Source organism: Mustela nigripes, chromosome 6 (assembly GCF_022355385.1).
Source record: "Mustela nigripes isolate SB6536 chromosome 6, MUSNIG.SB6536, whole genome shotgun sequence".
In the NCBI taxonomy this organism is placed as follows: Eukaryota; Metazoa; Chordata; class Mammalia; order Carnivora; family Mustelidae; genus Mustela; species Mustela nigripes.
Window position 1 is genome coordinate 72,091,489 of NC_081562.1, and position 27,978 is coordinate 72,119,466.

General features: G+C 41.1%; 1 protein-coding gene across 1 annotated transcript; it reads left to right on the forward strand.

Annotated features, from left to right (window-relative positions):
• Positions 1–5,247: 5,247 nt before the first annotated feature.
• Positions 5,248–27,905, forward strand: LDHB (lactate dehydrogenase B). Its single transcript, XM_059402842.1, has 8 exons — positions 5,248–5,389; positions 8,216–8,350; positions 15,761–15,878; positions 17,299–17,472; positions 19,326–19,499; positions 23,005–23,122; positions 25,687–25,810; positions 27,538–27,905. The coding sequence occupies exons 2-8, from the start codon at positions 8,222–8,224 to the stop codon at positions 27,703–27,705; spliced, it is 1,005 nt and encodes a 334-aa protein (XP_059258825.1). The 5' UTR covers positions 5,248–5,389; positions 8,216–8,221; the 3' UTR covers positions 27,706–27,905.
• Positions 27,906–27,978: the final 73 nt, after the last annotated feature.

Below are 27,978 nucleotides of genomic sequence, written 5' to 3' on the forward strand. Positions count from 1 at the left end.
AGGGTCTCTAAAATAAGAGATGTATCTGAAGCTACTAAAGAAAACAAGTTCGAGGAATGGGAGATTCTGATGGTGCTCTGAGGACTTCACATCAGGAAGATCTTTGCAATGTCCTGAGGGCAGGGGGGATGGGCACTTTTGCTCCCAGAAGTGATGCTCAGACAACTTTAAGGACACCCAATGGGATAGGAAAGTTCTGCTTTCTGATTGGCTCTGGGGGAGCTGGCCTGGCTGAAGTTCACCTTCAGACAAAAATTGTGAAGTCTTATCTGCTGTAAAATTCACTGTGTGTGAGCATTTTCTCCCCAATATCACTCTAATAAGACAGATCCCATACCAAGGTAAGGCTCATCCCCTCCCAGAAAAAGAGAGCAAAACGGCATTTTTTTCTAGAGTGGGACATGTTAGTTCAGCAGTGATCCACTGCTGTTTTTCAGACACCCAGAGAAAACAGCCTCCGAGGAGAAGAGAAATAAAAATCCATGCCCCCGGGGTACCTGGGCTCAGTCACTTGAATGAAGGACCCTTGGTTTCGGCTCAGGTCAAGATCTCAGGGTCATGGGATGGAGCCATGCTGGGGGCTCCCATCTCAGCAAGAGTCTATTTGAGATTCTCTTCCTCACCATCTGCGCTCCATCCCCCAACCCCCACATGCTCTCTCTCTCTCAAATAAATAAATCTTAAAAAAAAAAATCCATGCACATTCTTTGATTTGAGTTCAGGAATTTGCTGCTGAGAACGTTACTTCTAAACACCCAACTTTCAGGTACACTAGGGTCCCCAAATAGCTTAGCACAACTAGTCCATATCCTCCTCACTCCTCCGTGGGTTATTTCAAAACTCCTAATGTAACTCAGGATATCATTACCTCCTTTGGAAAGGAATAGCCTGGGGCTATTTGAAAAGGGGCGCCTGGGTGGCTCAGTCATCAAGCGTCTGCCTTTGGCTGGGGTCATGATCCCAGGGTCCTGGGATCAGCCCCCCATCAGGCTCGATGCTCAGCAGGAGTCTTCCACTCTGCTTGTGTTCCCTGTCTTGCTGTGTCTCTCTCTGTCAAATAAATAAATAAAATCTTAAAAAAAAAAAAATGAGAGAGAGAAAGAAAAGGAATAGCTAATATATACACAAAAAAGGTACTCTAAGTTACAACTATCCAGTGAACACCTATGCAATGAAATCTAATTATTTTGCTTTCCAAGACATTTAATCTTCACTTTTCTTCTCTCTCCACCAATAACTGGTTTCACTCCTAGGCCTTGAATTTTTGTTTTGTTTTTTTAATAATTAAAGATAACTACCAATATTAGTTCTTCATTTATAAGCAAATATTGTTATTGTAGTTTCAACTTGAGTAACAATTCCTCCACCAGAACTCAGCTTCAAGGAAACTCAGCTGCCTGAAACATATGTAAGAATTGGGAAATAGGGGCACCTGGGTGGCTTACTGGGTTAAAGCCTCTGCCTTCAGCTCAGGTCATGGTCTCAGGGTCCTGGGCTCAAGCCCCACATCCATCCAGCTCTCTGCTCAGTGGGGAGCCTCCTTCCCCCTCTCTCTCTGCCCGCTTGTGATCTCTCTGTCAAATAAATAAATAAATAATTAAAATCTTAAAAAAAAAAAAGAATTAGGAAATAAAGGATAATGGCAAGAAAAAAAAGGAGAGGGGGTTGTATGAATCTATGAACCAGAGATGCCTCAGAGATCCTAACTCATAGAGTTCATTTGCTCATATTGTGCCCCACATTTAATATATTTCTGGGAGAGACAAGAGTATCTTGTCAGATACTATATTACCTGGAGATAAAAAGATGAATAAGGAAGGAATTTACAGTTTTAATAAGATTAGCTCGTCTGGTTTTGTAACCACATAACAACAAAAACAGAAAACTAATTAAAAGAATTCCCACAGGCACAGCGGCAAGATCAAATCTAGTTCTGGTTCTATTGTTAACTCAGAGTAATACGAGGTCAGGCACTCAAACTCTGGGTATTTATTTGGATTAGATTATGTCAGAGCTCCTATTCCATTCCAAAATTCCATGAATATGGTTTTAAAAGAGCTGATAATCTGACAACAAGAGATAATTTTTTTAAAGGTACAAGATGTAAAAAAAGGAAAAAAGAAAAAGGAAAGGAAAAAAAGACAAGACCTAATTCTCATTTGGGGGTAACTTTTTATAGAAGCAAAGAACTCTACCCTTTGCAGGAGTACGTAAGTACTATTCATAAAGGCCCGAAGGTAGGAAAAGTGCAGACAGAACAACTGTTTGCAGTCCTTATCCTATCATTTTTATTAGCTTGTTCTCCATTGGAGGGCATCCTGTCCATCTCGATCCCTAAAACACTGCCTGCCACATAAGTCTCAATAAATATATTTTGAAAGAAATAATCTTCTGTTTTGATGGTTCTTTGACTTTTGCATTCAGTATTATAACCAAAATTTGGGGAACTATTTAGTTTTATCTCTAAATGAACTGGTTTAGCATTTGCTGACTCTGTTTTCCTAACCACCAGGCAATTCTCTAGTTCTCAACAGACGCTGACCAGGTGGCCCACAAACGTAACTCATTCCTGACGCTATCTACCTAGAAATAGCATCAGATCCCACAGGTTAAGAGCTCAGTCTCACAAGACTGCCCTCCCCTGCCTACTTCAGATGCCAATCACAAGCCCAGGCTATCAACTGGCTATAAATCAGAGGTTCCCACGACCCCATTCTGGGAATGGACTAATTTTGATAGAGTGGCTCACAGAACTCAGAGAAACACTTACAAGATCATCAGTTTATTAAAAAGGATATTGTAAAGGATACAGATGAACAGCCCGATGAAGAGGTCCATAGGGCGAGATCTGGAAGGATCAAAGCACAGGAATTTCATGCCTTCTCAGCATGTTTACCAACCATGAACCTGATCAAATCTTGTTCAAGAATTTTTTTAGAGCTTGTCTCCGATCTCCATCGCAGAGGTTGGTGGGTGAGCTCAAAGTTCTGTCTCTCCAATCACCTAGTCTTTTTGGAGACTAGCTCCATCCTAATGCTACCTATGGAACTCTCACTGAATCACCTTATTAGCATAAACTCAGGAATGCTGGAAAGGGCTTGTTATGAATAGAAGTTACTTCTACCATTTAGGAAATTACAAGGATTTTAGGAGTTCTGTGCTGGGAACCAGAAGAACACCCAATCTCTTTCTTCTTATTCCATGCTGCCTATGCTTCATGCCATAACTTCCTCCTTTCTTGGATTCCTAATTTTGCTTATTTTTCAATGTGTCGACATAGCTTCCGATTTCTTAAAGGATGGAATGGTAGGGGACACAGGGAAGGAAAAAGTTTTCTTCAACCCTCTTAGGAACTCTAGCTAGGTCTAAAAAGTTAGAGACAGATTAACAGGAGAAAAGCATGCAAATTTTACTAAATATTTTATACATATATGGGAGCCTTCATAAAAAAATGAAGACCAAAAGAAGTAACCAGAGCAGGAAGCTTTTATACCTTAAGGACAAAGAAATAATAAATTTGTGAAGAATTTGACAAGACAAAGAGGTTTGAGCTAAAGGTAGTAAAAGGGGGAAGAAGTAACTAAGCCAGTGAAGGTTAGTTTAACAGAGTTGTTGAACCAGATTTCCTTGCCCAAATTCTATGTCTCTGGAGATAAGAATGGCTCAGCACAGGGAAGGTACCTTTCATGTAGGAGATTTCTTTCTCTTGGGAAGAAGGGGTAAGAATGGAGGGAGGTCAGAGTGACCTTCCTACTTTTGCTGTTGTGTCAAACTTCTTCAGTTTAAGATATTTAGTATGTCAAGTTGCCATTTGCTGGGGTAGCATGTCCTGAACCCCATGTATTTTGTCTGAATCACTGCAGGTATAAAATTGACTTTCACACTTCACATTTCAAAAATAAGTTGCCTGGGCATACAATTTTCAAAAATATTCAAGACTGGTACTGTGTACTGTCTTGGTAGTCAGATTTGCATACTGGAGAACTCACGTGGGTCAGTCAGATTAGTGACTGAATGTGGAGGGAATGAAGATGAGAGTAGAGGGAAAGAATAGAGACCTCTTCTTTTTTTTTTTTTTTTTTTTTTTTTTCTGTCTCCCTTCCTCTCCATCCAAAGATACACAGTAACAGGGATGGTAAGGAGAGAAAATCAATAGGGAGATGCTTAGAAGTCTATAGGACACATCAGTTGTTTTGGAAAGTAGGTGAGAAAGAGGTCTTGCCAGGGTGATTCTTGAGTGTGCTTCCAACTTGGGTTCAAGGTGAATGCAGTGCTTTTGAGATGATCTACCTATCACACTGTATTCCAATGAAAAGAATTTGCCTACTTGTTTCTTTCGAATTGGGAGCATCTCAGGGGGCATAGTGTTATGTTCAGCTTTGTACCTTCAACGCCTGGCACAAAAATGAAATGAAAGCAGCAATGATAGAATTAAGGGCCGTTTACATAAAAACAAACACAAAAAACTTCCTTTCACATCCTGGGTGTTTGCTCTTTCTGAAAGCTTTTTAATGAAAAGAAACAGACAACACAGGGGAAGCTGAATCTTTAGGATGCCCCCAATGCTTAATCACTGATTCACCAATACCTTATTGTACAAGGCACTACTGGGCTGGGTATTAAAAACACACGAATGAATGTATCTTTCAGCCTTGGGGTGGCTCAGAGACCGACGAAGAAAACCAACGCATCTTACCCAGTTATCTTCCCTTGAGGGCAAAGCCTGCTTCTGAGAGCACCCAGATTTGTAGAGGAACTTCAAAGGGCAGGCACTAGGCCTCATTGATCTGGTCAGACAACTAGCAGTGGGAGTTTGCTGAATTAAGGTGGGGGTGGGGGGAGTCACTGTTGTACCAAATGAACTTTATAACCAAGATGTTGAATACTGAAAGTTCAGTTTTATTTTTAACATTCAGAAGCATCCGTACCATTCCAAGGTAACATGCGACCCACGTCTTGGCTAAGACCAGCGGTCCTCTAAAGTTGACCTGGAATGCAAAATAAAATTTATTTCTATTTGGACTAAACGTATCCAAATGAGAGCATGAGAACAAAGATGGGCAAGTTTTAGACATAACGGGGCCCCTGTGTTGAAGTCTGTAAGCCTGGAGAGGCTGCAGAGCGGAGACCGCCCTTGCCATCGAAGGTGACCTCCCCCAGCGGGGAGGGAGAAAGCGTGTGCACACTTGAGCCCTCGTCCTTGAAGGGGATTGAGCGAGCCGAGGGGAGGGGTAGGCGGTGATCGGGTTTCCAATCACAATAGAGGAAGCTAAGAGGCTGCGGCGCGCGTGGGTCCCGCCTCCTCCTCTCCTTGCAGATCCTGCGCCGGAGGAGACGCGCGCAGCGAACATTGTCTTCTGCGCCGGCCCCTCCAAGCGTCTTCTCTCCGGTAGGTTTCAGTCCCGGCCCCCGAATCCGGGCTCGCGGGCCCTCGGGTGGGACGGGCAGGGGAGTCCTTGCGTAGCAGCACGGGGGAGAGGACCAGCAAGGACTGCTTTCCGGGGCCTTTTGCCCCGAGCATCAGGACGTGGGCCCTGACTCGCTCCTGGGGTATGGGGCGGCGGGCCGTGCCCTCTGCTGGGGACCCGAAGTGCAGCGAGGAGGCTGCCCCTGAGCCCCGGCTTTGTCCTCCCCGCCACAGAGCTCGCCTCCAGCCTGGGCTGGATCAGGGGAGAGACCTGTTGCGTTTGCAGCTAAATCCGGGGTTTTGCATGCCCTTGATGGGTTTACGGCGGCCGCACCCTCCTTACCCCCTCCCCCCGCCCCCGGCCCTGCTGGCTGACCCCGGGCACGTGCTTGAGGAACTGAGGAAATGGGGGCGGGGGAGGGAACCGAGTACCACGTGAGGGCTGGCGGATCTCGAGCCTGGGTGTGGGGATCTACCACCAGGGTCATGGACAGTCGCCCCCGCTTCTGCGGGGAGGCGGGTGGAGGATGGTCTGCGGTTTGGCCCTGCGCTCCAGTTTGTGCCCCGCTACGGATGCAGGCCTGCTTGGAGATGCAGGCCTGTTCTTCTCCGGCCTCTTTTCTTGATGCTTCGGGTGTTTTGTTTACTCGGCCAGCCTTGGGTGTGGAGAGGTTGGAATTTTCCCTAGAGACTTTCTCCTGGGAGATCGGGGGTGGCTGCCTTCCCTTGTGACCTGCTGCTCTCAGCTCTGCCGCCGGCAGAAAGAGGTGGCTTGTGGGCGGAGAGCGACGCCAGCTGCGATTAGGGCACGTGGTTAGTGGAGGAATTGGATGGCAACACCTCGCTTTTTAAAAGGTGAAAATCGCGGGATAGCCTGCTAACAGGGTCTTTGTTCCTGAACTGAAGGCCCTGGGTGCTTGGCTCATTTCTGGTGTTTTACATCCGCAGGGAGGCGGGGGATCGCCCTCGCTCCCCCCGAAGCGGGGGCGCTGGGCCTAAGGGGGATAGAAAGGACCAAGAACCGCCGATTTTGACCCTATTTTCCAGGATTTTCCCCCTGCAGCCACCACTCGGATTGTGGCACTGTTCTACATATATAATAGAAAACATTTTCTAATAGTTTTTTATAACTCCTATTAAGGAGAAATAAAACTTAAAGCACTTTTCTCCGGCAAGATCTGAAAGAAATATTTGCTGGCTTAAGCCTCTAATTGGTTTCTGAAGTTTCCAGAAATTACTTTAGGTCTGTACAAACGACTAATCTGTTATATAGCAACCATCTCTGGATTTTTGTTTTCCATTGCTTGCTGGCTTCTATCTGTAGGGATCTCAAACCAGCTAACGAAAATAGATTTCAAGGAGAAAAATGCAGCAAGAGAAGGTGCAGTCTTCTGATTCTGGATTCTGCTCAGAAAGCAGGACGTGTGGGACTTTCTTTGTCAGGCCATTTGAGCAGGCAGTCGTCCCAGGCTGCCGATTTTTTTCTTTAGCATTCGTGAGAAAACTGCAGATGAACTCTGCAAAGTAATCTCTACATTTAGTTCCTACAGTTAAGGGGCAATATTTTTTGGTGGGAAAATAGCTACAGAACAATAGTCGTTACATAGTTGCGTCCAAATCATGTACTTTATTCCAATTCAGAGCCTTCCGAACTCTTCATAGGCAGTCACTGAACTAGTAAACTTAAGTTAGTCCACTGCAGATGAGAAACAAAAAGGAGACTAGAAAGCAGGGTACAGTTTGAAATAGGTCCAAGGGCTGTGGATGACACAGTCTAGCATAAGAAGTAAGAGGAAAACTAAAATAATAATGGGTGACAATTATAAGTGATACTTAAATATGCAGAAGGAGCTTAATTATGACCTGCACCCTCTCTGTTTAAGAAGGCAGGGTAGTAGGTTTTGTGTACTTTATTTGCCATAGAATTGGGGAGGTTCTTTAACAATTTAAGTAACTTTTTTGCCATTTTAGTTACCAAAAAAATGGGCCTGATGATCTGATGGCACAGATAAGTTTGGTTTTAGTATATGGAATGTTTTCCAATGGGTTTTCTTCCTCCCCCGCCTTTTTTTTTTTAAATGGCTGCAAAGAAACAGATTCAAAGGCTGATATTCTCCTAGTGTGATTCCCTGGGAGGAAAATGTATTATGTGTGTGCCCACCTTCCAGTTAGTTTCCAAGGTCCACTGAATGGAATTTAGAGTAATATTTCCGAAGATTTTGCATCAACATTCACACCATTTTCATATCACTGGATTTATAAAGTAACCTTTATGCCCAATACACTGTGACCAGTTTTAAGTGAGACTTAAAGTAGAAGAACCAGCCCCTATCTTCAAAGAGTGTTAATAACCATTAGTAGTAGAAGCTATATCCATAACTGGGTATTAATTCTTTTACACCGACCTGAAATACAGGTTAGTACAGGGCCCTAATTTAGTTTGCATAGAAGTTTTTTATGAGGGGAATGGAAACAAGTAGGCTAATCTAAATGTAATATTCATTTCTTTCGGCCAGTAAATGAAGAGCCACAAGACAATTTTTATAACATGTTAAGTACTAGCACAGAATCTTAGGCTGAAGAGAAGAACCCAAATTCGAGTGGCTTCATGGAAGTTTTTGTGTTAATTAAATTCTCCATTAAGCGGGTTGCATGGCTCTTTAAAATGTATTTTATCTTGGAGAATATCATTAGGCTCATTTTCAACTGTGCTGTGGTTCAGAATTGCAACAGTAACATTTTATGGATTATTCCTGTTTGGGTTTTATATGTAGGTGTATGTATAATGTTTTGATTCTTTTCTTGCAGGGCACAATGGCAACTCTTAAGGAAAAACTGATTGCACCAGTTGCAGAAGAAGATGCAGCCGTTCCAAACAATAAGATTACTGTAGTGGGTGTTGGACAAGTTGGTATGGCCTGTGCCATCAGCATTCTGGGAAAGGTACATTTCAAGAACACCAGACACGATAATTTCAGTTTATGTATACAATCTCTTTTGGCACTTCAGGATTTTATTGTATCTTTAAAAGATTTTTTCCTGAACTGTTTTATTTTATTAAAGATTTTATTTATTTATTAGGGAGAGTGAGTACACATACATAAGAGTGAGAGAGAGCAAGAGTAGGGTTGTGGGGTGGGGAGGGAGAAGCAGACTCCCTGCTGAGCAGGGAACCCAGTGTAAGGCTTGATCCCAGGACCCTGAGACTCTTACCTGAGCAGAAGGCAGACACTTAACCAACTGAACCCCCCAGGCGCCCCATTTCCTGAACAATTTTAAGTAAATTATAGACATCATGACACTTGACCTTTAAGAGTGTGTATTTACTGAGAACACTGTCCCTATATGACAATAGAATCACTACACTTGGGGATGTTGACATTGATATAATACTATTATCTAATATACAGTACCTGGAGTTAAAATTCTCCCACCTGTTTTATAGTTTCTTATAACTGTTTCCACCCCAATCCAAAATCATACCTTTTTATATACTTGCCCTCTCTCTTTCATTCTTCTTTAATTTGGAGCTGTTACTCAGCTTATTTTGCCTCCACATCATTGACATTTTTGTAGAGTGCAAGTCAGTTAAATAGAACGTCACTCAATGTTGGTCTGATGTTTCCTTGTCAGTAGGTTCAGGTTAAATGTTGGGGTAGGGTTATGACCAGGCGATGGCATCACATCAGAGGCATGTGATGTTCGACTTTTTATTTCTGGTAGTGCCCAAGACACCCTGGGTTGAAGTGGTGAGTGCAGGACTTCTCCACTGCAAAGGTCACTTTACCCTCTATAATTAATAAATAATCTGCACAAGGGCTCTGCGGGCTTGCGGAAATGACCTTCTAAGTCCTTCAGAGTACATTTCTAAACAGACATAAATTCTGGCATAATCAGCATTAGAAGATATTACACTAATACTGATGTCATACTGTTACCACCTTCCGCCCCTGCAGACTTTCTTCCCTGTATACTTCCGCGGACTCCTGGCTTGCCTTCTATATACACCCCATGTAGGTCAGGCCATCGCTTTTTTTAGTCTCTAAGTACTTCTGAGGAAAGAGGCCTTTTATTGTTTACCTCACTGATTGATTCTTGATCTTTTTGAAGGCTGTCTTAATGTAGGAACCCTGCCCCCCTAAAAAAATTGCTGCTTTGCCTTCAGTAGAGGACACTGTCCCTTTGTGCCATATCTGAAGGCTGCCTGAATAACACCTCACCAGGCATGTTTCTGTTTGCAGAGCTTAAATTCTCAAGGAACAGATTAAAAGCTATCAGAGAAATCAACTAAAATACGTACTGTGCACCAATGAAGGTTTTATTCTCTCGCATTTTTTTTCTAGCTAGTTTTGATGAGGTGCTTATTTGTAATAGCTGCTTCTCAAGTCACAGGGAATTTAAGTAATTACAATTTAGTGCTCACTGTTCATGCCAACGAAAATGAAAATCTTCCAGCTTATGTTTCTTTCAAAACATTTATTGACTATACACCAGGTAGAAGTGTTTAATAAAACCCTTTATATTAAACAACAACCTCAGAATAGGTGGTGCTGGTATCCTGTTTTCGGATGAGGTGGCTGAGCTATGAAGGGATTAAGCAACCTGCCCATAGTCACACGGCTGAAGTGATAGAGCTGTATTTTGTTTTTTAATTTTTTTTTTGTTTGTTTTAAGTAAATTCTACCCCCAACCAGGGGCTTGAACTCTTGACCCCGAGATCAGTGTTACCCTGAGCCAGCAGGGCACCCCAGTAGATGTATTCTGAACCGGGCTCTGAACTCTTAATTATGGGGACTGCAGTTTCCTTTTATTCTAAGCTAGTATTCAGGCAGTTAAAAACATCAAGGTGTTGGTGAAATGCTAGCTAAAGATACTTCTTTTCTCCTGCTCATCTCAAAATTCAGACACTGTAGGAAAGTAATAAGTTACCATGATTCTGTAAGGAGTACCTCTGTGGTTTTCATTTTAACTTAAAATAGTCTTTGGTAAATAAACTTGGGGCTGTACTTGTGTTATGTAATACTTTGGCCCGGTTCAAGTGCTTGAGAACAAACTCTTCTGCTAACACAGTAGGAGTCTTCCATTTAGATGGCCGTGAGGGCATGACTGCCTTGTTCAAAGACCATTTTGCGAATTAAAAATGTTTAAATCTCATTTTAATGGGTGAAGATTAAAATGCTTCAAAATTGTTACTAATATTTGGGGATTCTAAACCCTATTCGTTTAACAGAGGAAGGAAAATACAGTGCCCTGCTCTGTGGAGTGTTTATATATTACTCCGATTACTCCTTCCCAAAAGCTGGTGGGGTCTTGTCATCTATGTATTACTGTTGGAAAGAAACAGTCAGAAGATAGAGCTGGTAAGTTCCTGATCCGGTCTTTGAGGCCATCACTGGGCTGGTATGCTTTACAGAGAATGCACATTGCTTTCTCCCCAGGAAGTGAGCCAACCTGGGGCATCAGAGGTGAAGGTTGGGGAGGCCCACACTCAGTCCTCAGAAGGCTACTGAGGCCTCCAGTACAATGTCCCATCACTACAAAAACTGAGTTATCTTTTGCTTCTCTTTCCCCACTCTCCCCAGTGTCATGGCCTTCCGAGGAACTGTAGTAAGTTTCAGTAAAAACTGTAGCTCTTGTATGTAAACTTCCACTAGTGCATCAAAATCTGAGATGTCACAGATGTCTCCTGTCTGTCAGAACAAGGCGGTGCAACAGGGGCACCGTTCCCATAGTGCCAGCAGCGCCTTTACCATCTCTGACTTACTGTTTACCATCTGCCCTCCTTCTCCAAAGTACCTAGCTCGTTTCTTGTTAAACCCGTTTCCTTACACTTTCTCTCACCTGGAATGTTACCCTGGACCACCGGAGTTGACTTATTCCTCCTCCATATCAACAGCTTTGTAGTCAGGCAGTTGCTGCTGACTGTCCCAAGTAACCTTCCTTCCCAGGAACTTGAACGTCGCCCTGCCATATGGTCTCTGTAGCACTGCCGCTGTCAGAGGTCTTCTTAAATGGTTCACTTAATTCCCATTCCCTAGAGTCCCGCGAGAGAAGGGACTTCCCTGAATTTGTTCATTGCTGTGTATGTTCCTAATTAGTAGAATAATGTCTGGCGCACTTAGTAATAAGCATGTGTTACATAAATAAATGCTTCTGCTGTTCCTAATAATCACATTTTGTCAGGTTTTGATCATAGCTTTCCCTTCTTGTGGCTTCTGTGCCATGTGTCACTCCTGCCCTGCCACCCATCACAGGCTTCGCACTTGAGCTGTCCAGAGGGGGCTCTGAGTAGCCACCTCATCGTTCCGTCAGGGTTTGCAGAGCTGCCGTGCCCTCAGCCTCTGTGTCCAGCTGTCTTTGAGTCTCTGTCCTCACTCAGGTCGGCTAGCCATGTTCTTATGGTGCTTGCACAGCCGAAGGAGTTTCTTCGGAGCAGTGTAACTGCAGACGGATGGGGAAGTAGTTTTAGCCGTGCAGGCCTTGGCTTAAAAGTAAGATGTCATTGATGCTTGGTCTCTGTACAAGAATTGACTGTGTAATAAACTTGACCGAAAATGCAGGAAAAGGCCCAAACAGTGTTTAATAATATGATAGAAGTAGCATTCCGCGCATCACTGAATAAAAGGTTCTTGTCTGTTTAATTTGTTACTTGGAAAAGGTTAACACCTTTTCCCTCCACAAAAGTTCATGCTGATAGACACTTGAATATAGAAATGCAACGATCAGGAGCGCCTGGGTGGCTCAGTGGGTTAAAGCCTCTGCCTTCCGCTCAGGTGGTGATCCCAGGGTGCTGGGATCAAGCCCTGCTCAGCAGGGAGTCTGCTTCCCCCTCTCTCTCTGCCTGTTTCTGCCTACTTGTGATCTCTCTCTCTCTCTCTGTCAAATAAATAAACAAAATCTTTAAAAAAAAAAGAAAGAAAGAAAGAAAGAAAGGCAGCGATCAAATGCTAAGGCATTGGTGGCAGTCATTAATCGGCCACGAGGGGCGGGAGGCAAATAGGGCCACCTCTGGTCCACAGGGGGCTTGAGATTAGAAGATGTTTTTGTTGTACATTAAACAAGTGGTCAGGCTCAACAGTGATGTTCTTGCCTTCTACCTCACCTTGTTCTTACTGGTTAAGAAGCACTAAGAACAGCAATTCAGCCTTGCTGTTCAAACAGTTTTAAATACGTTTACAGTGTAAGTGGCTTCATAGGCTTTAGAATCCAGGTACTCCTGCTTTTTCAAAGTTCCTGTTCTGTCTGCCACTTTGCTTTTACTGAAGACCCCGACCCCCCCATTAGTTGCTGTTTTCGCTAACCACAAGAAATCCCAAGATTTTCCCTTTTACCTCAAAAGGTAAAAAGTGAAAAGTAGCCAGAGTTTACTTTGTTACAGAGGCAGCACACATCCCAAGCAGTGAGTGGTCCCACCAGATTCCCTTCCCTAGGAAGGAACCATACCTGCTCAGCCTCTGGGCATGAGGCTGTAGGAGCTTTGGGCTGTGTGAGCATCTGGGCTTTACCTCAGTTTATTTTGTGCATCTGTTAGCAAGATGTGTCCTAAGGTATCAGAAAAGCCTAAGAGAGGGGCACCTGGGTGGCTCAGTGGAGCATTTGTCTTTGTCTCAAATCATGGTCTCACATCTGGCTCCCTGCTCAGTGGAGAGCCTGCTTCCCCTCCCTCTGCCTGCTGCTCTGCCTACTTGTCCTCTCTCTCTAACAAATACATAAATAAAATCTTAAAAAGAAAAAAAGTTAATTTGCTTTCCTGTGGTTTCAGCAATGAACATGCAGAATTTGATTTTAGTGTATGTGCTGCCAAAGTGAGCACAAACTTGGGGAATTTGAAATTAAAAACACAATACTATAAAAAGAAAAAAGGAAAACCTAAGAGAGGCTATTGGGATCTGAGAATTCTCAAAAATTTCCCATATAAATTAATGTAATTGCCGTTTCTGCTTTACACCATTTCTGCTTACAAAAGGTTTGGTAGGAACATTCTGCTTTAGGATCGCGGGGGAAACCTGCGTAGGAATACAGAAGGCGATTTATTTCAGTCAAACACCAGTGCTGACGCTTAGTCACACATGTTCTGGGGTTGCCTGCCTCCACACTTGGAGGTTAGTCCGCCGTGCAGATGCAGCTAAATTCAGTGCTACAATTCTTTTTTTCAAGTATTGGATCTCTTCCTTGCCAGCTGAGGGTGCACTTGTCAGCCAATCCTCCACACCCACTGGCTGAAACAAAAGACAGGATCTCAGATCCTGTGACATCCTTTTCCACTTAACCCCAGGATTGTTTTGCCATGTTGACTCTAGCAGCACACATGTTATGTGACTAAAATAAAAGGGATACTCCTACTGCTCAGTACCTTGACAGAACATGATGGCTATTAAGTTATAGTGTACTCACTGAAGGTTTAGAAAACACAAAAAAGGTTTACGTGATCTTGTCAGAGGCAGTAGAGGAATCAAACCATTAAAAAGTACCAAGTTTTTAAATAAAACTTGTGAAAGTTAATGCCAGTATCGGATAGATGTAGAAATGAGGAAATGGTTGCTAAGTAATTCCCAGCTCACAAAATAGTCATTGCAGAAGTTTGCAAGTAAATCTGTTGCTTGGAAGTAAGAGCACATTGGGAAGCTCTAGTCTCAGAAACTCACCAGCAAGACGGCTATAACTCACTTCTTGAGACTAGCAGGCCCACTGGGATTTGAGGTCTGGGCAGTGCTCATTCTTTGGCTCCCACAGGGAGTGGGTCTGCTTTGGCGGGCAAACTAGAGGTCAGGTTTTCGTACTGGCTTCTGCCTCTGCTGGTCAGTGCCTTCCAGATAACTCCTGTTACACCCTAGGCTACTCTACCCTTTTCCTTCAGTCTTTTTTTTTTTTTTTTTAAAGACTTTATTTTTTAGAGAGAGCGCATGCACGCATGGGAGCGCACAAGTGGGGGGCATGGCACAGGGAGAGGGAGGAGCAGGCCCCCCACTGAGCAAGGAGCCCAATGTAGGACTCGATCCCAGGACCCTGAGTGGAAGGCAACCGCTTAACTGACTGAGCCAAAGTGACTTCTGAGCCCAATGACCTCCCCTTTCCCGTCAACAGTCCTCTCCTCTCTAGCAGATCACACTGTCCTTAGAAGAGGCAGCCTCATTTGTAAGTGGGAGTCCATATTGATATATCCCCTTAAGCTAATTATTTTGCTAAAAGCCCTAAAATCAGTAAAGGCAAGGACTCTAGTGATACATCAGTGAGAGGGATAACAACTTCTTATAAATTTTGCAAGTTACGGGTTTCCATAAGATAATGGAATTTCAGAGCTGAAAGGTTGTTTGGATGCATCTAGACTGACAACCTACGCCCTCGCCTATTTTTTACAAGAAGAGTCGAAGTACTTGGTAAAGAGAGTGGTGTACATGACTGATAAAGGGAGAACCCAAGGCTTTGTTTTCTGCCAGTCTTCATGTTGGGATATAGAAAACATATAAACATAAAGCATGTTACATATAAAACTTTATAGAATATGTAAAATTAAGACCCTAGATCAAGATTAAATAGTGTATTTGTTGATTTAGATTTTTATTTTGAAGGAGTGACAGAGGATGACAACTGCAATAGAAAATGAGCGCCCAGAGAATTAGGCTGATCACAGGAGAATGACTAGTCCTGGATCCCACCATCCATAGGATACCCCTTCCTCTCCCCCATCAAGACATGCACATTGGTTCAACCTAACCTGACGGTTCAGCCGACAGGGGTTCAAATCCTGCTATTGATAGCTTACACCAAATCTGAAAAACCCTCCAAACTGGAGGTGATTTCAGGGATGGATACTCCCGAAGGCGGATTCTGGGTCTGGGTTAGTCTTCACCAGCCCTCACTCATTGGAAGACGTGTACATCCTGAGACCACTACTGAACTGTTGGTTTCATGAGGGGTCTTTGTCTACATATTCTTAAAGTGATTTGTATCATGATACTGAATCCTGGTTGAGTACTAAAAGGTGAAATTTAGAGAAATCAGTGTGTTAAATATTAATAGTTCATTCAAGACTTTCTCATGCAGTTGTTTACACTTGATCTTAGCCAAAAGGCCGAGAAGCGATCTCTCATGCAGTTGTTTAAAGGGCACAGCCAATTCCCTGGTAAAACTCTCAAGGTTTTTAACACTTGGTGCTTAGCTATTTAAAAAAGGTCTCTGTTTAGGGGGCATCTGGGTGGCTTAGTCCCAACTCGGTCTCATCTCAGGTCCTGATCTCAGAGTTGTGACTTCAAGGCTTGTCCTTAAATAAATAAATAAAGGGTATCTGTTGGGTTTTGAGTTGAGGTGCACTGGGGTGGCTTCGGGTACTAACACCTGTTCTTGTATTTCTAGTCCCTGGCTGATGAACTTGCCCTTGTGGATGTTTTGGAAGATAAACTCAAAGGAGAAATGATGGATCTGCAGCATGGAAGCTTATTTCTTCAGACACCTAAAATAGTGGCAGATAAAGGTGATCTAATAATAGATGCCCTCGCTCTCACGGAAAATTAGTTTTCCATCTTGGTGAATCTAGTGTTGGCAGTTTTTCTTTCCTTCTCCTTCCCATTCATCCTTGAGGACCAGCGCAGGTGTTATCTCTATAAACGTCTCATGTGACTTTCATACATTTGACACATAATATTTTAGGAAGTTGTATCATACTGCTTGTTTACCTATGTTTGAGAACAGGAATGTTTTAGAAACTTTGAAAAAACTAAATAAAATCCATATTCTAGCTGTCTCTGTTCTGGATGAGCACATTTACATGGTGGTACCACCATCAGAGCAGGACTGTGTGGAAAATGGACCTCAGATGTGACCTCAAAATAAATTCCACTACAGAATGGCTGAAATGTGGACCTCAAAATAAATTCCGCTACTACTACTAGTGGCTGCTATTCATTGAGTTATTAGCATTCTGGGTACTATGAATTTTTTTTTTTTTGAAGATTTTATTTATTTATTTGAAAGACAGAAATCACAAGTAGGCAGAGAGGCAGGCAGAGAGAGAGAGAGAAGGAAGCAGGCTTCCTGCGGAGCAGGGAGCCCGATGCAGGGCTCGATCCCAGGACCCTGAGATCATGACCCAAGCCGAAGGCAGCAGCCCAAACCACTGAGCCACCCAGGTGCCCCACTATGAAATTTTTCAATGTGACATTTTACCTCATATTCACAACAAACCTATAAAAGGTAGGTCCTCCTCATAACATTGATGAAAGGTCTGAATAACTATCAGAAGTCATTTAACAATAGTTTATTATGTGACTCATTCCATAGCTGTTGTCTCTGATGGTCACATCAGGTTATAATGTCTGTATTTGGGAAGTGACACTTCCTTGAGGGGAAAAAATACTCCCCAGAGAAACTCAATTGCTAAAATGAATAGGCTTCCTTAAAATACTGAGTATTAGAAAATAGTTTCCGCCTGAGGACGAACATTGCTGTGCCTTCCTTCCCCTCCATAGATTGGATTAACAAAGCCCAGAAGTGTCCTTTAAGGCCCTTTATTTTTTTGTTGGGGGAGTTCCTACTGGACTTTGGACTCACTGTTTATGTTTTATCAAATTACTAGCAATCTAATATTCTAAAGTCAATGGCATTTTTAATTTCTTAACCAGAAACATAATTTGGGGCCTTTTTTATTACCTTGGTCCATTCTCTGAGCGAGTTTTACGGTTGGATTATTTCTGTATAACTCAAGAAGGAGGAAGCTATTTCTCTTGAGAAGAGCGTTCTACTTCAAAACCTTATAAAATAGTAATTCTTGCAATATGTAATGCCTGTGTAAGTCCTAGAAACTTATGGTTGTTTAGGTTTCTGGAGCATATCATAGATGATGTATTTTGATAAGAGTTGTATTTAAAGTACCTTTCCCCCCCTTCTCTTTCAAGATTACTCTGTGACTGCCAATTCTAAGATTGTGGTGGTGACTGCAGGAGTCCGCCAGCAGGAGGGAGAGAGCCGGCTCAATCTGGTGCAGAGGAATGTTAATGTCTTCAAATTCATTATTCCGCAGATAGTCAAGTACAGTCCTGATTGTATCATAATTGTGGTTTCCAACCCAGGTATTGTATTGATAAGAATTGTCCTAAGGTTCTCGCTGCTGTGAAGTTCAATGATTTGGGTGTCTGTTTCATTTAGTTTGGCTTTTAAAGATTCTGTTCTAGGATTTGCTAGCAGAAGCAATTCTTGTGTCTTCTGTTACTAGCTGCAAAAGAGTGCTGTTTGCAAAACAAATGGCAGGGTTCTGGGCCAAATGTTTAAAAATGTGAGAAGTTATATATAAAACAGTTGCAACTGTTTGTTTCATCAGTTTGTTGTAGAGCCTAGAAGCTTTTTAAATTTTCTAGGAAGATTATTCTGAGATATGTAATGAAACATTTAAATGTGGCTTCAATTTGTAGGAAACATTGTAGCATTTCTGATCTTCTGTTGGCCAAGAAGTGTATTCTAGGAGTGTTGAATTTGAGAATAGTTTAAAAGCTGCTAATCAGTCCAGTTTTATAGAAGTAGACTATCGATAGACAAATAACATGCTAATGCCAAATGTTATAACTTAAATGTTGCCTTTTTTTTTTTTTTTTCCTGAGTCAACATTTGCAGAATAAGCATTAAAACTTCTGGTTAGAAAGAATTGCATTATTTAACCGAAATAATCAGAATTCACTATTTTGCACTTCTTTTGTCTGTAATTTGCCACCAAATGGACCATTTATGAGTGAGCATAGTAGATACCTTGATAAAGTGGTAAAACTGATTGTTTCTGACACTTGACAAAGAGAAAGATTGTGAATCAGAAGCAGGGAGATCCTTACAGTTTATGAAATATTGAGAGTTGGAGGCCAGCAAGGACAGATTATTTTATTTTATTTTATTTTATTTATTTATTTATTTTTTTTATTTATTTCTTTGTCAGAGACAGAGCGAGTGAGAGCGAGCACAGGCAGACAGAGTGGAAGGCAGAGGCAGAGGGAGAAGCAGGCTCCCCACGGAGCAAGGAGCCCGATGCGGGACTCGATCCCAGGACGCTGGGATCATGACCTGAGCCGAAGGCAGCTGCTTAACCAACTGAGCCACCCAGGCGTCCCAGGACAGATTATTTTAGTAGTGTTCTGTGCAGTCCTGAATTGGGGGTTACTAAATAGCTCAGTCTTATGTATAAATATGTAGGGGTAGGTAGACTTGGAAGGAACAAGAATTACAAATAGCTGGTATAAAGGAAGTTCCTGCATCCCGGGCCTAAGACAGACATCATTAGCTCATTACACAACTTTCCAGGTATAGCTTCAAAGTCTCAATTCCAGAGAATCACGCCCACTGAATCAGAGTTGCTAAGGAAGAAGTTTATAATACCCAGTCCAACATGACCTTAAAATATCTCCACACATTTGTGTGTGGAGGTGGAGATGACAAGATTAACCTCTTGCCTACCTTGTGTGCACCTTTTCTCCTCTTCATGGTTTAGCCTAGAAGTTCTGCGATTCTGTCTCGGCCAGCAAGTTTTACTCTTTGAAGTCTCAGGGCTGTGGCACACCAGAATAAAGGTTCTGTCATAGAGGTCCTTTCATTAAATACTACAAAATGTCAGTCCCTTATATTATCACAATTGCTTACTGAATAGTGCCTTGTGCCCAGGGAAATTTATAGCAGTATACCTTAGTAATTTAGTAACCCATGGCTTTTGGGTTATGATGATAGTCGTCATCATCGTGGAACAGTACTATCAGAGAAGCATATGTGACCATTGGTTCTCTTATCTCCATTATTTCTGAACTCTATAAAGTCAAAGTATTCGGTCTTTCCAGCTACATCTCAGACTGGAAAAGTTGGGGAGAAGGAAGATAGGGCACTTGCTAATTGACACAGCAGTTGAAATTAGTTTTGATTTCCTTACATATATTACTTTTAACCCTTTCAGTGGATATTCTCACATATGTTACCTGGAAACTAAGTGGACTACCCAAGCACCGTGTGATCGGAAGTGGGTGTAATCTGGATTCTGCAAGATTTCGCTATCTTATGGCTGAAAAACTTGGCATTCATCCCAGCAGCTGCCATGGATGGATTTTGGGAGAACATGGTGATTCAAGTGGTAAGGGGAAAAAAACATAATATTCTAATGTGTATTTATGGTATTATTCTTGCTATTCTGAATTTTTTTAAATTTTAATTTCACGTACTTCACATTACACATAAGCAATTTGGGGGAGAATACTCTGATAGTGACTAGGTAACTATGTATACAGTCCTTATCAATCTTTTGCCTGCTAAGTTTAGAATCTACTGATACTTCTTGATTAAGTAAATTATAACTATTGATAGTTGTCAGACACAATATTTAGTCATTTCTTCTATATTAATTCTACTGTAAAAGAAAGCTTTCTCTTCCTCATTTATGTATTCATTTGTATCAGTGTGCACTCAGATTTTTATTTTATTCCACAAATGTTCTTTTACCATCTTGGTAATGCAGAAGTTGTCCCAGATTTGGAAAGTAATAGGCTTTTCAAACTGCTTCTATGTCTTTTTGACATGTCCTAGCATTTTTTGAGTCCTTGTCTCTGGGACAAGGAAGTGTGCCACATTGGTGTTTTATTTCCCATTTCCCTGTACTAGAAGCATCTCTTTCTTCAATGAGCCCTGTTTCCTTCTGAGGGGAAACCAAGATCTGGGCATAGGTGTGCTCATGCTTCCCCCTTTCCAGGGGACATAGGTATTATATCCATCATGTATAATGAAGGGAGTAAATTGGGTAACAAAAGCTTTTCCATAACCAGTATCTACTATTCTTTAGTGTAAAATCTTGCTTTAAATTAAATCTGATTTTGGGGCACCTGGCTGGCTCAGTTGGTAGGAGCATCTGTCTGACTCTTGATCTCTGGATTTTGAGTTAAAGCCCCATATTGGATCATGGAGCCTATTAAAAATAAATACATAAATAAAGTAAATGAAATCTGATTTTTAATATGTCATTAATAACTGTCAATCATTTAAGTAGTAAGAGACCATTTGGTAAATACTTCAGATATTTTCTTTAGGAATTTAAATAGAATTGTTAGTCATTAATTATTGTAGAAAGGCCAACATTAAAGTTACATTGCTCTTCTGTTTCTTTTATAATGCTTTGTTTTGAAAGAATTAAGGAGCCCTTGGGTGGCTCCATTGATTAATCACCCGATTCTTAATTTCGACTCAGGTGATGATCTCGGGGCTATGGGATGGAGCCCTACCCAGGGCTCTGTGCTCAGCAGGGAGCCTACTTCTTCCTCTCCCTCTGCTCCACCTGCCCTCTACTTTCTGTCACTAATAAATAAATAAAGCCTTAGAAAGAAAAAAAAAAAAAACGAGCACTATTTATGTAAGTTAATTAAGTCTCTGTTTTCATTTAAGTTAGTATCTCTGTTCTGTGGCACACCTGGCTGGCTCAGTCAGAACAGGACACCTCTTGATCTTGTGGTTATGAGTTCAATCCCCATGCTGGGTGCAGAGATTACTAAAAAATAAACTTTAAAGAAATTTTTTAAAAAGTTAATATTTCTGTTCCAAACAGTTTTATATAAAAACACTTATGAACAATTCTGATTATATCTTTTAACTCTTGAGCCTGTTTATTAAACTAAAATACATTGAATAAGCTATGGTATTATACTGTAATTATCCAAAACACTTTAATAGTAACGATAATCTTTATTTTACTGAATTCGTATCTGCCCTATATGCAAGGAAATATTTTCTCCCTAAAAGGTTTAGGTGTAAATATTCTTCTGATATTAATGAGCATGTGTAATGTGATTTTAGGGAAGAGTTTGTTACGGTATAAGAATTTGGTCTTGCAAACTGTTGCATTTGTGCTATTTTATACAAGACTTCCTAATATCCAAGGATTTGTTTGAATTTATGTCCTATGTAAAAAACTATCATAATATCTAGTGTGCAGCAGTCAGTCAATGCTAGTTACTACAGTTGTACAATTATGAGAACCATAGATGTGGAGATGATTTTACATGTCCTCTAGTTTAAGACTTGCATTATAGTGAAGAAAGAATGAGACAAAGCAGGCATAGTGGCCAGTGGCTTGTTAGAGATCCTTTAGCTAATTAGTGGTACAACTACAACTAGAATCATGTCTTCGGACTCCTATCCAATCTTCTGTTCACTCATCACTGTGTCCTTTTTTTCCAATATACCTTTTTTCCTATTTCTACATTGACCTGTATGGAGTGAAAGAGAATTAAATTGTGCTCAATCCTGACATAATTATGTCGAGTTCATAGTTTCATCAAAAGCCATGGAAGTACCTTAGTTTTCTCAACAATTAGCCTGAATTCCCAAGACTTCTGGACTTCTAGAGGAGTCTTCTTTGGCCATGGGCAGTTTTGCCTGTCGTAGCTGGTTTCAGCCATACTAGACTTTACCCCACGCTTTAGCTCTTATTTCCTGAGTTTACAGTGCTCTCCTCCAAAGGCCCCTGTGGACCATACTTAGTTTTCAAGGTCCAATTCAAATACCTATTTTTGCAACCCTTTCTGACAACCCTTTACCCCTAATTAAAGTAGATTGTGAATTTATGGGTTTTTTTTTTTAATTTATGTTTTATAATGCGTTTTCCATGCATCTGTGGTAGCTCAGCCCATTGCTTTAGTTTCCTTTGCCTGTTTCCCAGTAAATTCTGAATTTACCCACAGCACAAACCATGCCCTTACTCATTTTTTTATATGCTTGCATATTCAGTATATACTTCGGGCTGGCTTGGAAGGTGTTAAGAATAAGTAAAGGTGTTCTGATGCATCAAGCCCTCCAAAAGATAGAGTTGGTGACCGAGAACACCTTTGCTGTGCCTCTGGAGGCATTCTTGGAAGGAAATATTTGATCTGTTGAAGACCAGAAAAATTCACTGTGGTTAATACATGGAGTTTGTTTCGAGAGATAGACAGGACTTAGGGTACGAAAAGAGATAACTGGAGTGTATTTGGACCTTAGCACAGATTTTTTTTTTTTTTTTTATTTCGCTCCAGAAGAAAGGGCTTTATATAAGAAGAGTGAGTAGGAGTGAAGTTAAAAATTTCTCAAATTGAAAGTTTAAGATAGTCCTGAACTGGAAGCCCTTGTGATTTCACAAACTAGGGGAAGGCAAAGAATTTCACATTCTTTGTAAGTACGACGCAACAATTCTGTTTTGCACCAAAGTGGTTGAAAGTTAAAATGTCCACTGTGTGGCTGAAGGCGCATGCCAGCCTCTGGGTGAAAGCGGACTGGAGCAGCTATCTCTGGAGCTGCTCTAGCCGGCATTCAGTAACTTGCCTCGGAGGTAAAATCTGAACTAAGAGAATAAAGGATTTTTTAAAATAGTGTCAGAAACATATGACATGTTTTGGACACCTGGGTGGCTCAGTCATTAGGTGTCTGACTTTGGCTCAGGTATTGATCCCAGGGTTCTGGGATCGAGCCCCGCATCAGGCTTTTGCTGAACAGGAGCCCTGCTTCTCCCTCTCCCACTCCCCCTGCCTGTGTTCCCTCTGTCAGATAAATAAATAAGATCTTTAAAAAAAAAAAAAAAAAAAAAAGAAATGTATGACATGTTTATCCTTTTTCTCCAGTGGCTGTGTGGAGTGGAGTGAATGTGGCAGGCGTTTCTCTTCAGGAACTGAATCCAGATATGGGAACAGACAACGACAGTGAAAATTGGAAGGAAGTGCATAAAATGGTGGTGGAAAGGTAAGGGGAAGGGGGCTTGAGATGATCAATTTTATCTCGATAAAATTATCAGAATTTCCGTGACTGTCTGTCTGCTCAGGTGAGCTCTTAATATAGTAAACATGCGGGGCACCTGGGTGGCCCAGTGGGTTAAGCGTCTGTGGTTGGCTCAGGTCATGATCCCAGGGTCCTGGGATGGAGTTCCACATCAGGTTCCCTGCTCAGTGGGGAGCCTGCTGCTTCCTTTGCCTCTCTCCCAGCTCATGTGCTGTCTCATTCTCTCTCTCAAATAAAGATAAATTTTGTCCTTTTTTAATATATGTATATAGTAAACATGGAGCTGTTCTCTTCTGAAGCAGGTAAGACTAATTTACTGGTCAAAGCTTCCACACAGGTCCCTGTGGGAGAGCAAACTTTTTTTTTTTTTTTTTTTTTTAAGATTTTTTTATTTATTTGTCAGAGAGAGAGAGAGCGCGAGCACAGGCAGACAGAGTGGCAGGCTAGAGGCAGAGGGAGAAGCAGGCTCCCTGCCGAGCAAGGAGCCCGATGTGGCACATGATCCCATGACGCTGGGATCATGACCTGAGCCGAAGGCAGCCGCTTAACCAACTGAGCCACCCAGGTGTCCCGAGCAAATGTTTTTCTAGAGAAATCCTACTATATAGGAACAGGAGTAAAACATGGAATTAATAAGTGAGAAGGGCTTTCAAATTGCCTCTTACTGATAAATGAGGTTGACTTGTCTAGAACTTAGACACTCTTACTCATAATTGCCTAAAATAAGGACTTGCTGATTGATGACTATCTTAAAGCTGGGCTGTATTTACCTTTCCACACCTCACTAAAGATGTCTCCCTCTTTCTCCTTTTTTCACTCTTCCTTACTAACCATCCTTTCCTATGACCTTTGTGCTTACAAGGTGTCATTGTGGACTAGAGTAAAGACTAAGGGCGTGAATTCAAATTATGACACTGGCACTTATAAATGCCATTTAACTTTTAAGTTGAATTTCAGTTTTGTTCTCTCTGAAGTCATATGGTATTAGAATTATTATAAAAATTGAGTAAAAACACAGAATAATGCTGGTGAGCATTCAGTAAATGTCAGCTGTTCCTATTTGGAGAGAATTATTACAAGACTTCCTCAAACATGGAATTGTTTTTGCTTAGTTTAAATTAATGTTTTTTTTTTTTTTCTGGAGTTTGACCTGTGCATGGAGGAAAAGATTGTCTAAAAATGTGAGAGGGTCCTTAGCATTTTATTAACTTAATCCCTTTATTTTACAAATGAGAAAACTAGGGGTCACTGAGATAATACTATAACTTGTCAAGGTCTTCCAGCCAGTGATTGCATTAAATTCCAATTTCCTAAATTCTCATTTTAGTTCCTCCTGTGACCTCTTAAGGACCAGGACCTTTGTGGGTTTCAAGGTGTGAAATTAATTTTCAGAAAATTGCCAGGCAGGTATTGTTTTCACTCTGCTGTTATGTTAGTTGATACTGTATTTTAGGTGACAGTGGTAAGTGGGACTTCGAAATCAAGGTATATTTTTGTCCTTAGAATGTGAAGGTCCAGCCTGCTTAGGTGTGTGGGGTGGGTATCTTTATGATAATCACTTGTGACCAACAAAGAATAACCAGCCCCTAAAAAGGAAGTAAGCCATTGAATGTGTTATCAGTAGAGATGTGAAAAGGATTTAAGTTCCCTGGGTAGCTTTCCATAAACGACCAACCCTAGTGGGGCCTGGGTGGCTCAGTGGGTTAAGTCTCTGCCTTCAGCTCAGGTCACGATCTCAGGGTCCTGGGATTGAGCCCCACATCAGACTCTGCTCAGAAGGGAGCCTGCTTCTCCCTCTCTCTCTGCCTGCCTCTCTACTTGTGATCTCTGTCTCTGTCAAATAAATAAATAAAATCTTTAAAATAAAAACAAAAACAGACCAACCCCAAAGACCCTCTATGGCAACCTTGTCGACCCCCCCCCCCCCCACTCTTAAGGGTTTTTCTTTACCTTCACTTAATAAACGTCTATCGCTTTACTCACACACACCCACGCACACACAAAAGAATGTGGTCCTTTTATTTTCATTGTTTCTTGATTTCATTGATAATAAGTTATTTTGTTTTAAGATTGATTTATTTTTGAGAGAAGTGAGGATGGGGAGGGTCAGAGGGAGAGAGAGAAACTCCAGCAGACTTCTTGTTGAGCTCACAGCCCAATTCGGGGCTAGATCTCAAGACCCTGAGATCATGACTTGAGCTGAAACCAAGGTCGAAAGCTTAACCTACTGCACCAAGAAGGGGCCCCTCAATAACCTATTTAAATTTACCACAGCATTCATGTAGAGTCTACTCGGTAGTGTTTCCAGTTGTACATGTTTTATATATATGTTAACTCATTTAACAAACTTATAAAATAGATACCATTGTTGTCCTCATTTTACAGAAGAGGACACTGAGATAAGAAAGGCTTTCTGAAGATGACACAGTTGAACAAGACAGAGCAGAAGTCAAGCCCAAAGAGTCCAGTTTCTGTAACTATTGAGTTTGATACCAGTTACTTCTTCTATGATTCCTTTCTTTCCTTAGTGCCTATGAAGTCATCAAGCTAAAAGGATATACCAACTGGGCTATTGGATTAAGTGTGGCTGATCTCATTGAATCCATGTTGAAAAATCTATCCAGGATTCATCCAGTGTCAACAATGGTGAAGGTAAGATAAACTTAAAATTTCCAGTATTCTATTCTGTGAATAGATTTCAAGAAGGACAAGGTGGTCTCAGTCTACTTTTTTCTGAATCTCAAAATTTTGTGGAAACTTCTCTCTTTTCTCTCTTATATACTGTGGCAGATTAAATATTAACTGAGTCTTTTTTGACACATTTTCAAAATATACATTATTTGAGTAAGTATAATAGCTTTATTTCAAGTTGGGGCATTAATGTATAGATTGTCTTTGATGCAGTACTTGATATCTTAGTAAATTTAATTCAATTTAAAAGCTATGAAATGGGCACCTTGGGTGGCTCAGTCAGCTAAGCATCTGCCTTCAGCTCAGGTTATGATCTTGGGGTCCTGGGATCAAGCCCCGATGGGGCTCTCTGCTCAGGGGAAGTCTGCTTCTCCTTCTCCCTGTCTCCCTGTTCATACACATGCTCGCTCTCAAGTAAATAAAATCTTCAAAAGTAAAAGCTATGAAACACTTAAGTAGAAATTCTTTTTTTTTTTTCCAATAAAATTAAGATTATATTAGAATATTGTATACGATAACTGATTGCCATAAGTCAATGGCAAGGGTGAAAATGTAAGGGGAAAATGCAGTGGATTTAAAGAAACATGGAAAAGAGAAAGATACAGAAGAATTTGGTGGTAAAATGTGATGTCAGGTATTTTTGGTTTTGTTATTTTAAATACTATAGCAAAATTTCATAAAGTATAGCAAAAATTTGATCATTGCTCAGTCTTGGAGTACATGCATGGAATTTGCTTATTTATCTCCACTTTGGTGTATGTACAAAAATTTTGGAATTAAAAGAACATGCAACTCTTGATCTCAGGGTCATGAACTCAAGCCCCAAATTGGGTGTAGAGAATACTAAAAAGAAATAAACTTTTTAAAAAAGATTTGAAAAATCTATTAAAGTAACTTGTTTAATATAATTAATTAACCCAGGTAATTGTATGGTTAAATTGACCTGGTGAATAAATTAATTGCTTTATAGAAACTGATAAAGTGGGAAATTGTACTATTTTTTTTTTTTTAGCAACTCTTGGATGTTACAGAAATCTTGCCTTTGAGTAGCTTCCAACTACTTATTCTGGACTTATTGGACAGCTACCATCGGGAATTCCCTCCTAAACTAAAGAATTTTTTAAAATTTGGATTTCATGAAAAGCAACCCATTAAGAAACACATTGGAAGGCAATTTAACTTGAAGACTTAGATATTAAATTTCATTAAAGTATATCTAAGCAGAGAGAGATGTGTCAATAAGTTCAGTAAAAAGTTTACTACTTTCTTTAAAATTTCTAGTTTATCATAATGTATATTTGCATATTCTGTGGATAAAATCGAATTCAGAATGTAAGTATTTGGAAAGTAAAAGCCTGTATGTGTTGAAAATCAAAGAATGAGTTTGTGCTTAACTATATTTTCTACATGCCTTTTTGCTTAAACATGGGATCAGTGATCATTCTTCCTATGGTTTTATTTCTTCCCTTTTCTAAAAAGGATTTATTATTTATTTATGAGAGAGAGTGCACACAAGCAGGGGAAGCAGCAGGCAAAGGGAGAAGCAGGCTCCCTCTTGATCAGGGAGCCTGCTGGCGTTCCCAGGACCCTGGGATCATGACCTGAGCTGAAGTTAGACGCTTAAGTGAGCCACCCACGCACCACTGTGATTTCATTTCTTAATCTAATTGTTTCTCTTGTTCTGTCAGGGGATGTATGGCATTGAGAATGAAGTCTTCCTGAGCCTTCCTTGTATCCTGAACGCTCGGGGCTTAACCAGTGTGATCAACCAGAAGCTGAAAGATGATGAAGTTGCTCAGCTCAAGAAAAGTGCAGATACCTTGTGGGACATCCAGAAGGACCTAAAAGATCTGTGACTCCTGGCTTCTAGGCTGTAGAAATTTAAAACTGCAATGTGATTAACTGTGAGCTGTTAGTTTTCATCCATATACATGGATCGCAGTTTGCTTTTATCTTCCTAAATATGTGAATCTGGGCTCACAGAATCAAAGCCCGTGCTTGGTTTAATGTTTGCAATATGAGCCCTTGAACAAATAAAATTAACTATTGTAGTGTGCTTCTGTTTCTGGGACTCCTTCTTTAGTGATCTGAAAGATTTCAGTCAATATTTCAAATAATTCTCCCCACCC